Source organism: Mesitornis unicolor, unplaced genomic scaffold, assembly GCF_000695765.1.
Source record: "Mesitornis unicolor isolate BGI_N332 unplaced genomic scaffold, ASM69576v1 scaffold127, whole genome shotgun sequence".
Lineage (NCBI taxonomy): Eukaryota > Metazoa > Chordata > Aves > Mesitornithiformes > Mesitornithidae > Mesitornis > Mesitornis unicolor.
In genome coordinates, this window is record NW_010195457.1 from 65,658 (window position 1) to 76,158 (window position 10,501).

The window sequence follows — 10,501 nt, forward strand, 5'->3', positions numbered from 1 at the left end:
AGCCATGCTTGTTTTAAATAAAAAGTATTATTTCTTAGCCTGCAAGAGATATTAGTGTATTAGAGCTAAAAGGACTCCTTAAAGATGATTTTAAAAATCCCAGACTAATACCATATTCAGTCTCAACTTGCATTATAAAAAATTAGTGTAGAATAGAAGCTGCTTTCTTTGACATTCCAGCTACAGCATGCTGCACCTCACCGGAGATTGAAACCTAAACACCATGAACTGTATACTCTAGGACTACACTCCAGGGCTTGTCCAAAAGTATAATACAATTTGAGGACAGCATTAAAATACATTTTGTCTATACTGAAGAACAGAAATGAAACAGCTTCCCCAGTAATGAAAAGCTGCCTTAACTACCACGTTACAAAAGATCCTTGCCTATAGATTATGAGTGCCTCTCAAACACCCACAGGTCTACAAGCATAGCCACTGAGTGTGAAATAAATATCCCTCTCGCATTCCCTTTGACTTCTGAACAGAAAACTTGACACCAGCTGAATTAGTTATTTGCATAAAAGTTACTACCACTACTCAGAAGAGAGGTTTTCCCCCTTTCTTCAGTTACCCACTTACATACCCAGGGGCTTCTGTTTAATTACAGTAAGATCTACACAGAACACAGCCAGACACATTTTAGGTCTCTTTTCAATAACATATGTGAAGGTGTACTTAAAGTATGAGTACAAGGATCATCCTCACCTTATTTTACAGGAAATAAATATTTACACAAATAAGAGTACACAATATAAAGCAATATACTATAACCAGCATTGGTTCACATTACAGGAGTTGTCAGGCAGGTGGCAAACATGCAACTGTTCTGCTTTGAAAAGAATGAAGATTCAAAATGCTATGTACAGTATCAGTGAAAACATCACAGGAGCTTCAACATCTTGTGGGGAAGGGGGCAGGGCAGAGAAATTGGAGCTACAGTACCCAAAAAAATATTTGCAAATACTTTGGAAACTAAGGTCATCAACATTATCTTGTGGCTCAGCAGAAACATCATATGATCTGCTAAAGCTCTGATAGTATCAGAGTTCTCATCAACATCAGATGATCTGCTAAAGCTCTGATGATATCAGAATTCTCATCAAAAACACACTGGAAGGCTGATCTTGGATCATCCACATATCTATTTTTTTCCCCAAATTCAAGTACAGAGAGCTAAAAAATATGCAGAGTACAAACAATACAAGCATGAATAATGCAACACAGAACAAATAGCCCTTTAATCTCCTGCTAAGACTAAAAAAATATACCTCTAGAGGACATACACAAGACAATGCAAAAATCTAGAGGCATGAATTTCACTACTAAGTGTGTTATCAGAACTTGCTTTCAGTATTTTGCCTTGTTAGATATAATTAGTTTGTATGGGTGTTAGACTGGCAAATCAAAAAAGGAAAGAAAGATTGCTCTCTAATTTATCTTTGGGTTTTTGTTGCTTGGGGTTTTTGTTTCACCTAAACGTATATAGATTTGACTGGTTCAGGCATGCAAGTTATATTCCCATGTACTGGGAAAGCTCATAACTGAAATTAGATGTGACATACAGAGACAATACAAAGATCCAGCATGCCATTAAACAGAGGAAAAATAGAGCTCTCTTTCTAATTTCAGAAATTCTGTAACACAGGAATTCAAGAAATTTGCTGATCTTAAGGAAGACTAGAGGCAGACTCAAGTACAAATTGCAGTAGGAGTGAAGGTGCAAAAATGAGATTAAGGAGAGGTCTAAAATTACTGGGAGAAGCACGCAACAAATCTTTGTTCTCATAAGACATATTTATGAAAGGCCTTAAAAAGTAAGGACAAAAAAACCCAAAAAACATCTTAGTATGATACATTAATATACAGGAAGTTAAAGACAGAGGGAACATACCAAGAGCACTGGAACACAAAAGTGATTTTAACCACAAAATTTCAAGGGTTTTTTCGGAAGCACGAAAAGGAAAAAAAATAGGAAAAAAACCAAAGATATCAGAAACCAAAACATGGAGTAATGCAGGCAAAACCAGACAAAAAACCTACCAAGGTATGGCCAGGGATACCAGTATTGGAAGACAAGAAAACATGGAAGAAACTAAACTTAGCAAAAAGCTAGGTAAGAAGAAGATAAAAGAAACAAGTAATAATATAAACAAAGAAGAGACAAGATTAAGAGCTTTGGACAAGGAACAGCATAGAAGGTTTCAAGAAAAGCAGAGAAAGCAACTCAGAGGATCAAAGTGGAGAACTGTATAAAGGAATCTCTTGTACAATCAGTTTCAATCTCTCACCTGTGATAATGGCATCAATACCAGTAACATGCAGGATCATAAACAAAGATGTTCACCACATTTTAGTATGGAAACATCCAATTTTGCTTTGAGCAGCAGTGCTAGACTAATAAAACAATATGCCACAGCTTACAGCAAGAGTGAAAGACTTTGGTTGTGGAGTAGGAAGGAGCATTATCACTTAATCAGCAAAGCACAGTCTGGAAAAAATTCTTCACTTAAGAATGAAGAGATTCTAACACTATTCTGAAGGGCCTTCTAATGCACACTTACAGAACCAGCGCTATACAGGGATACTATGCACATGTTAAATCTCTCTAAATTGACTATAGACTCATCTCAGTAAGTTTCACAAGGTAACATGACCTTCTCAGGGGAAACAAGTTTCACCTGTTTGATTAGAAAACCAGACAGGCAGCATCTATGCGAGTAAAGAAAAAAAAAAAACCACTGAGATCTACCAAAGTATAAACATAACTGGTTACCTTTGTTCGAGCAAACAGCAGCATGGCAAACATGGTAAAGAGAGACAGATGAACAGCTAGTAGGAGAAGAACACTGTTGGAAAGAAAATACATCATATGCATTAATATCAACTTTATCTTATTCTTGATATCTTTTGCTAAAAAAAGCAAATGGATGCCATATAAAGAAAACCAGGGGTATTTTTAAGCAGCTGTATGGAATTAACAGAAGATTATGTTAAGTTCTGATTCAGAATAAGAATCACATTTGTTCAGGACTCCTAGACAGTTGTGAAGTCAATTAGATGCTAACATTTGTTCTTCTAAACTTAGAATCACACTTATATCCTCTGATCAAAATACAACAGCTTGGTTTACATACACCTTTGATTCTCCTGGGACTTGTTAGTTAAAAAGTAACAGCCAAGGACAATGAGCTCTATAAGCTGTACATATACAAAACCCCTGACATGGGAAGAGATCGTTCAAAAAGCAGCATGCTATCTGTTTATGATTTCTCCAGTGGGGTTTCCAAGTCAACATTTCTAGTGACAGTAAGATTTAACACATACATGACTAAGGCCATTTATAAATTAAAAACCTGAAGTAAAGCACTCTTGAAGATGTAAAGAAAGAGGTATCTTGTTGTGTGGCACTCATGACAAAGACAAGTACACGTGTGTCTACCCATACCTCTGAGAAGCTACCTTGGAGAAGCACAGCATAGACCTTTGCCCAGATGACACCTCAGTTCTTCCCTTATAAAATGGCTATAACATAACATATACAGAGTTTTTTAAAAAACCACTTAACTAGCATTGAAAACCTTATCTGTCACATACAGAGTCACATCACATGTATTCTAGAGAAATTTTACAGACTAAAGGAACCAAAAAGTTAGTACAACCTTCCATCCATTACTACCTGATCTCATCAACCACTTAGCTAGACCATCAAGAAGGAAGCTACTCAGATGTCTCACTCCAGAATACTGATAGTAACGACATACTTGCTGCGAAAGGATGTTTTCTATATCATTACCTACCTTGCCATTTCAGGCAATGTGCTGTTGATACTTTTTAATGTTTTCTTCATCATCGAAGAATTCTGAAGGAGAAAGAATGGACGAAAAATTCTTCTTATTCGCGCATTCTGCAAAAAAACACCAGATATGATACTGAGTTCCCATTAGATTAGCAGCACAAATATTTTTTATACTAGTTTGTCAAAAAACACTGACACATGCATTGACAAAGTCAACAGTGCAACACTGAAAGGCTGTGCCTATAAGCCAAATCTGTCCCACTGAAGTCACAAAATGCACAAAAGAGATTTTATGCACATGGATGCCTCATTAAAAGAATGAGAGATGGCTTTAAAAATAGCTTCATCAGACCACTAATTATAAACAATTCACCTTTACTGCTGGGCAGACATAACAAGCAGGTCAAGAGATGGCATTTTCATAGTTTCTGCCAAGGTCCATTTCAAGAAGGGAATTAGTAGCAAGCTACTTTCAGCAAAAACAGATACATATTTTGAAAATAAGTGCTTGACTTTACTTTTCAATCTTTTTTCATTTTTATAATTAAAGGGCCTGCTAATTACTCAGCATTTTTTACTCTGACAAGACTCTGAACACGTGATTGCCTTTATTTTCCTTAACATACACTAAAGCAATTAAGCTGTTTGATTCTTGCATTCAAGACACTTGCCAGCCTTTAAGTTACCTCTGTGACTTATCAGCTACTTCAAGTATTTCAGCAACCTGCACTTTAGGATCATTGCTCTCCAGAAAAAATAAAAATAAAAATATCACTTTCTTCCTCATTATTCCCTTGTTCATACATCCCAGCAGTTAAAACTGCTCCTTCTGCCACTGCTTTGTATGGGAGGCTCCTGGTCTAACCGCTTGTCCACTATCACACCTAAAGATTTTACAATCACTTCCTTCCAAAACACATTCTCCATGCTATAAGCACAATCTTCATCCTAGATAATCAACTTATTTTAGCCACATTGTGTTTATTTGGCTTGAACATAAAAAGGACACAGATATTTTTCTTAGTTAGATGCTTAAGTGACATGTTACCCAAAGGCAACAGATAAAGGCTTTGACACAAGCAGCAAAATTCAAGATTTCTGCCTCATTCACCTCCCAGCACTTTTACCATGTTAGTATTGTCTCAAGGCCAGGTTGGACAACCTCTGAGCAGGCTTCTGAGTCTAGTGAGAAGTGTCCCTGCCCATGGCAGGGGGGTTGAACTGGATGATCTTTAAGGTGCCTTCCAACTCAAACCATTCTATGATTCTGTAACAGCTAATTTCATGTAGATTTATGAGATGGCAGAGAAAACGGGAGATTGCATTACTAAAGGAGGACACTTAAAATTGTATCACAAAATTGACATTCCTCTCAGGATGCAATTGTTTGGAACACAACACAGTTTTGTCTTAGAAAGCAGTTGTTAAACTATGCGATCACATTTCACTTAAACATCACTACATAGGCTTCACCACTGAATCAAGTTAAAAATATAATTCTCCAACTCTATGACAAAATTGGTGCTATGCAAATCAGTTTTCTCTGTACTCCTTGACTGCTGACAGACTATAACAACAAAGCTTTATTTAATTTTACCAATGAATTCACATCCTATTTCAAGAACCAAACAGAATCCTTTGAGAAGCTGTACTACACCAAACATTTTCTGTTTCAGTGTATTATCCAGCTACCAAAGACCAAGAATAAACCACCTTGCCCTCCCCACTTAATTCTCCGATACATCACATACGTCCTGCTGACTATCCCTTTGCAGGTTCTTCTCCTCTGCCACTCTCGACAACTAGAGTTGATGACTATTTCTGCAGAAAGCAGTTCTTACCTCTGTGCAGAAAAAGCTCAACGATACAATCCAATCAGTAAGGGAAACGATTAATGTCAGTATATAAGCCATTAGCCATTTATTTTTCCAAAATTCTTCCCATCCAATTAAGTAGCTCTAGGAGGAAAAAAGAAAACAACCACCCAACTTATTTTAATAATAAATTCCAATACCCTAACAAGTCAGCACCAATTGTTTTCCAGGTATTTGTAATTTTACATCAGTGCTCATAAAGAATGCCCTGAAAGCCAAACAAAAATACACTGATCAGAGAATTTTTCTACAAAAACTAAATAAAGATCAGTGGAAATGAGAGCTGCACACAGATCATGTGAGAGGAGTCCTTTGAGTGCAAGAAAAATGCTCATCTAATAGGCATAAAAAGGGATTTTCCAGAAACAAGTATCCAAAGAAAAGTTCAATTTCTGATTATTTTTTGTTGTTGTTTCAATGAACTGGCATATATTTTATTATATAGCCCAATTTTTATAGCCTAATACAAGCAGCTAAGCCAAAATCATTGTATTCTTAACAAAATCTATTTCACTTAACCCACACAAATGGGAGTTTATATTTCTTGTTTTAAAAAAATGGGGTTTCTTATTCAGAAAATATGCATTTTCTGATTTCTCAAAGCAAGGCCTAAATATAGCAATCTCATCATGCCAATTCAAGATTTGAATAACAGTTTTAAGACATGTCTCCCAAAATATAAAATGGGAAAAAGCCACATAGACTATACCTACTGAGCTGCCCAACACAGCTAGTATTTCATACAGTGCCAGATGAATGTGACACTCACCTTCACGGACAAATCAACCATGAACACCAGAAAGCAAAACAGCTCAATGCTTTCTGTTAGGCCACACGGAGGATTCCACGCAGGAAGGCGGTATCGTACATCTGACGTGATAGTAAGCGAAGAAGGCTTTTCAATTAAGGCCAAAGCCAGGATTATAGTAATGGTTAAACTCAAAATCCTGTTTAGATAGAGATTAAATTAAACAAAACAAACAAAAAAAAACACACAAAAAAAACCCACGCACAAAAGCCCCAAAACCAAACAAAACCCACCCCCCAAAAACACCACAACCACAAAATAAGCCAGAAGAAAAAAAAATTACTCACAGTAAAGAGATTTTCTTAGACATAAACCAAGCTCTATAATATCATATTTAGCACAAGCAGGTTGGATCACAACACCGAACTTGATTAGCATGCTATTGCCTGTGTGAGAGTAATGTACCTGCTAACCACTAAATAACCTTAGGTACTGTTCTTTCGAAACTAACATTCACAAACAATGGTGCTACTATTTCATGTGTTTACAAACAGACACTTGGAAAACTCTCACACACAGTGCTGTAAATCATGTCAATAGTCCACTCATGCAACAGTCCCATGGCTGGTCCAAAGAGCCATCTACATGATCACACTTTCATATAGCTTTTTGCTTTCCCCTGCTATCACGTTCACATGTAGTCAAACCACTTGCTTCCTACATTAAGTTCTTATAAGGATAAAAGCATAATTATCTAATTATTCAACAAAAAAAAGAGAGATTAAGAATAATTTCTTATAAAGACTTACCCTTAAATTAAAAAGTAAAAAGAAAACCAAGTTCTTACCATTGGCAAGTTCTTGAATAGTACCATCGATAAAGCCACAGGGATCTGGAGTCCACACGGTGATTTATAGATCGATACTGAAGGCAGAAGCCAAAAAGGATAATTCAAACATTACATTCAGTCTATCTCAAAGATCAAGTAACCAAAATAAACCAAGTTCTAATCAAAGCTCAAGCCTTGAGACAATTCCAGTTTCACAATAAGTAAAGAAATCATTGTACCGGTTATTAATTCTTAAAGTGTTCACTCGTAGCCTATATGCATGGAATGGGAAAAACTTTAATGAAGTTTTCTTAATCTAAAGACCACAGTCAGTCAAATAATCAAACTGTGTGACAGTCATTTGAAGCAAGCATTATCATCGCTACAAATAACAGCATCTGTAATAATTCCATGCCTTTTCTGTTTACTCATCAGATGGTCCATCCATTTAGTTCCTCTTTCTAGAATTCATGGATCTTCTTTTGTCTTTCTCTTCCAAAAAGCCATAAGATGCAAGCAATTAAATTCTGAATATAACAGACCTCAACCTAGGTCTTCAACCAAAACGTGCTTTAAGTTCAAGGAAGTGCCCACGGTTCTTCAGAACAGGCCTGCATTTGCTGAAATCTGCACAGCCCTCCCTCTGCAGCTGCTTCTGGGCTGCTGAGAAGTATCCACTTCCAGCACCTTAAATACATCTGATCCCCAGAAATCTCCAAACCAAAAGCTATCTGAATGCAGCAAGAGAGCTCAGGAATTGCCCTCCAGCATTCCAGCTGCCTTCAACTAATAAATGAGAGATAACAGGTTCTAGGAATATAAGTAACAGCCAGTAAATGAGAGACAAAGAGAGAACAAAGACTTTCGAAGGCACCATGTTCAGCTGAAGTAAAAGCATTCCAGCTTCTCACTTGAAGCTAGCCTTGAACCCTACCAGCTCTTTAGTCTGCAAGTAGTCAAACCTAGAGACAAATTACAGGGTTTGTTCAGATACCTTGTCTTAGCAGTAAAGCCAGTCACTCTCAAGAAACAAAATCAAACAAAAAAAACACCAAACCCAAAACCAAAACCCACAAACCAGCATCTCTTTTGACAGCCTTGAAGAGAAGACACTATCTATTTCATTGTGTGGAACAGCATGTTCCTCCGAGGCAGAAGTTCACTGAAACTTGCATACCACAGGAATTTGGAACTCTGATTTTGCTTTGAATCATAACATCAAGATGATATTACGTGGATATTGTCTGAACCCATACAAGTTTAAAAGCTAGCAGAATGTGTGACAAACATCCAGCGTGGAAAGCATAACAGATAACATACAAATTGTGTTTACCTGTATTGCATCTTCAATAAATACTACAGCTTGGTTTATATAAAGATCATTATCAGCTCCAGTAGCTATGAAATTAAAAAGAAATAAGAATCACTTGCTGAATTCTGGATAACAAATACAGCTTGCTTATTAGTTAACAGAAGCTCCACAACCACAGTTCTTATGATAAAGGGCATTGTACACACAAAAAAAGAGAGCTCCTGCCACATTTGCTTCTCAGCAGCACAATGCATTAGATTAAATAAATAATCATCTCACACACATCATGCATCTTTTGTACTTTGTGAAAAGGTTATCTGACATTTAGCTTAAGTAGCTAGATTACACTAGTAGTTAAATAGCTATCACGAGACTGGAATATTTCTATGCAGAGACAAGTCCTAAGTAATAGGCATCGTAATAGAGCTTCAATCAAATTATTCTTTGACAAAGTGTACAGTCAAGTGAAGCTGGAAAAAAACAGACACTAGTATTCTAGGCATTTTTACTTTCATTTAATAAAGGTACTGAGGATTAGATTGATCTCATTCTTTCCAAAACCAACAGAAATCTCCAGTCAGATGAAAGCAAATGTTCTTTTTTAATTTGTCCACAGAGTTATTATTACTATATCAAACAGATCAGAGTTCAAGACATAGAAAGAGGTGAAAGTACACAAAGTGAAATAAAGTATCACCAAATTAGTTACTACACAACATTTCAAAACCCATTAAGAAGTCCATATGAAGATACATAAAGAATAAAGGGCAATCACTTGGGTTCACCTGAATTAGGACACTAGAGTCACTAACCTTGCAATTAACCCAACAAGAGAGACAAATGCAGTTAAGGTCAAAATGAGAAAGAAAAAAAGGGGAAAGAAAGAAAAAAAAGGAGAGAGAGAAAGCTGAGGGGGCAGATATATGAAAAATTCATCTTAGTGTAACCTTCCCACAGAGGGGAAGATGCCCAAGGAACACTTCATACCATCTCCTTCCAGGAGACGGCAAAAGCAACATGAGATACAATGAGGAAGAGTCAGTCCAGGTGCTAGCACAACATTCTCCAGGCTCCAAGAAATGCCAGAAGCACTATTGATCCGAGTCCCAGAGGATTTTATGTTCCACATGATTCAGCAGCATCAACTTTCTACAAAGACTGCAAACAGTTTTTAAATGTCACCATTTATCTGACCACAAGCAACAACATAATTTTGTACTGATTCCAGTATGAACCACAGTGCAAGAAAGACTGAGCATAAAGAGGAGACAAGCAAGGCTTACGCAGTAAAGATCATATCTTTATCAAGACATAACACACCAGCGAAACAAAAATAAATCTGTTTAAGGGAACAGTGTTAGCTAAAAGGATAGCAAGGACAGCAAAAGCTTTAGGTTTTTGGAGGACTCAGCAAGGCTAGCATTGATCCCAACAATTCTGAAAGATCAGAACCTTAGCAACTCTTCTTAATAGAAGACTAAAACAGGGAAATTACTAAGAAATAATTACTGTAGCAATATCTTCAAAAAAAATAAAATAAACCAGAACACATTCTCCATGCATGCTACCAAGGATGCCCAATTTGTCCTGCAACTCTTAGTCACAGCAAGTGACACTTAGTCACAAGTGATGATTAAAGTGCTGCTTAGTTTGGGTGTGCTGGGTCCCTCTCAGGCCCCACAGCACTTTTGACACTGAACAAACAGGCAACAAAAAGGGAAGGTTCACTTAAGTGATGTGATACCCTGAAAATAAAGAACCTGAGATCTCCAAAGCAGCCTCTCCTAGTGGAAATGAGAAGTCAGACCTTTAACATTCACTGACTTAGAGAAGAAAAAAACTTATCAGCAGCTTAAAAAAAAAAAAAGAAAAAAAAAGAAGAAGAAATAAAGCCTCAGGCAAAAGCAGCGCCAGGTTTGCACCTACGGATCAACGATAG

General features: G+C 36.8%; 1 protein-coding gene across 1 annotated transcript in view; it reads right to left on the reverse strand.

Annotated features, from left to right (window-relative positions):
- Positions 1-10,501, reverse strand: part of TPCN2 (two pore segment channel 2) — a 29,669-nt gene that overhangs the window by 18,369 nt on the left and 799 nt on the right. Inside the window, exons 2-7 of the mRNA XM_010188100.1 lie at positions 8,584-8,648; positions 7,269-7,345; positions 6,443-6,620; positions 5,641-5,757; positions 3,801-3,907; positions 2,777-2,849 (exon numbers count right to left, since the gene is read on the reverse strand). Coding sequence (XP_010186402.1) covers positions 2,777-2,849; positions 3,801-3,907; positions 5,641-5,757; positions 6,443-6,620; positions 7,269-7,345; positions 8,584-8,648 — 617 coding nt within the window. The remainder of the gene's footprint in view (positions 1-2,776; positions 2,850-3,800; positions 3,908-5,640; positions 5,758-6,442; positions 6,621-7,268; positions 7,346-8,583; positions 8,649-10,501) is intronic.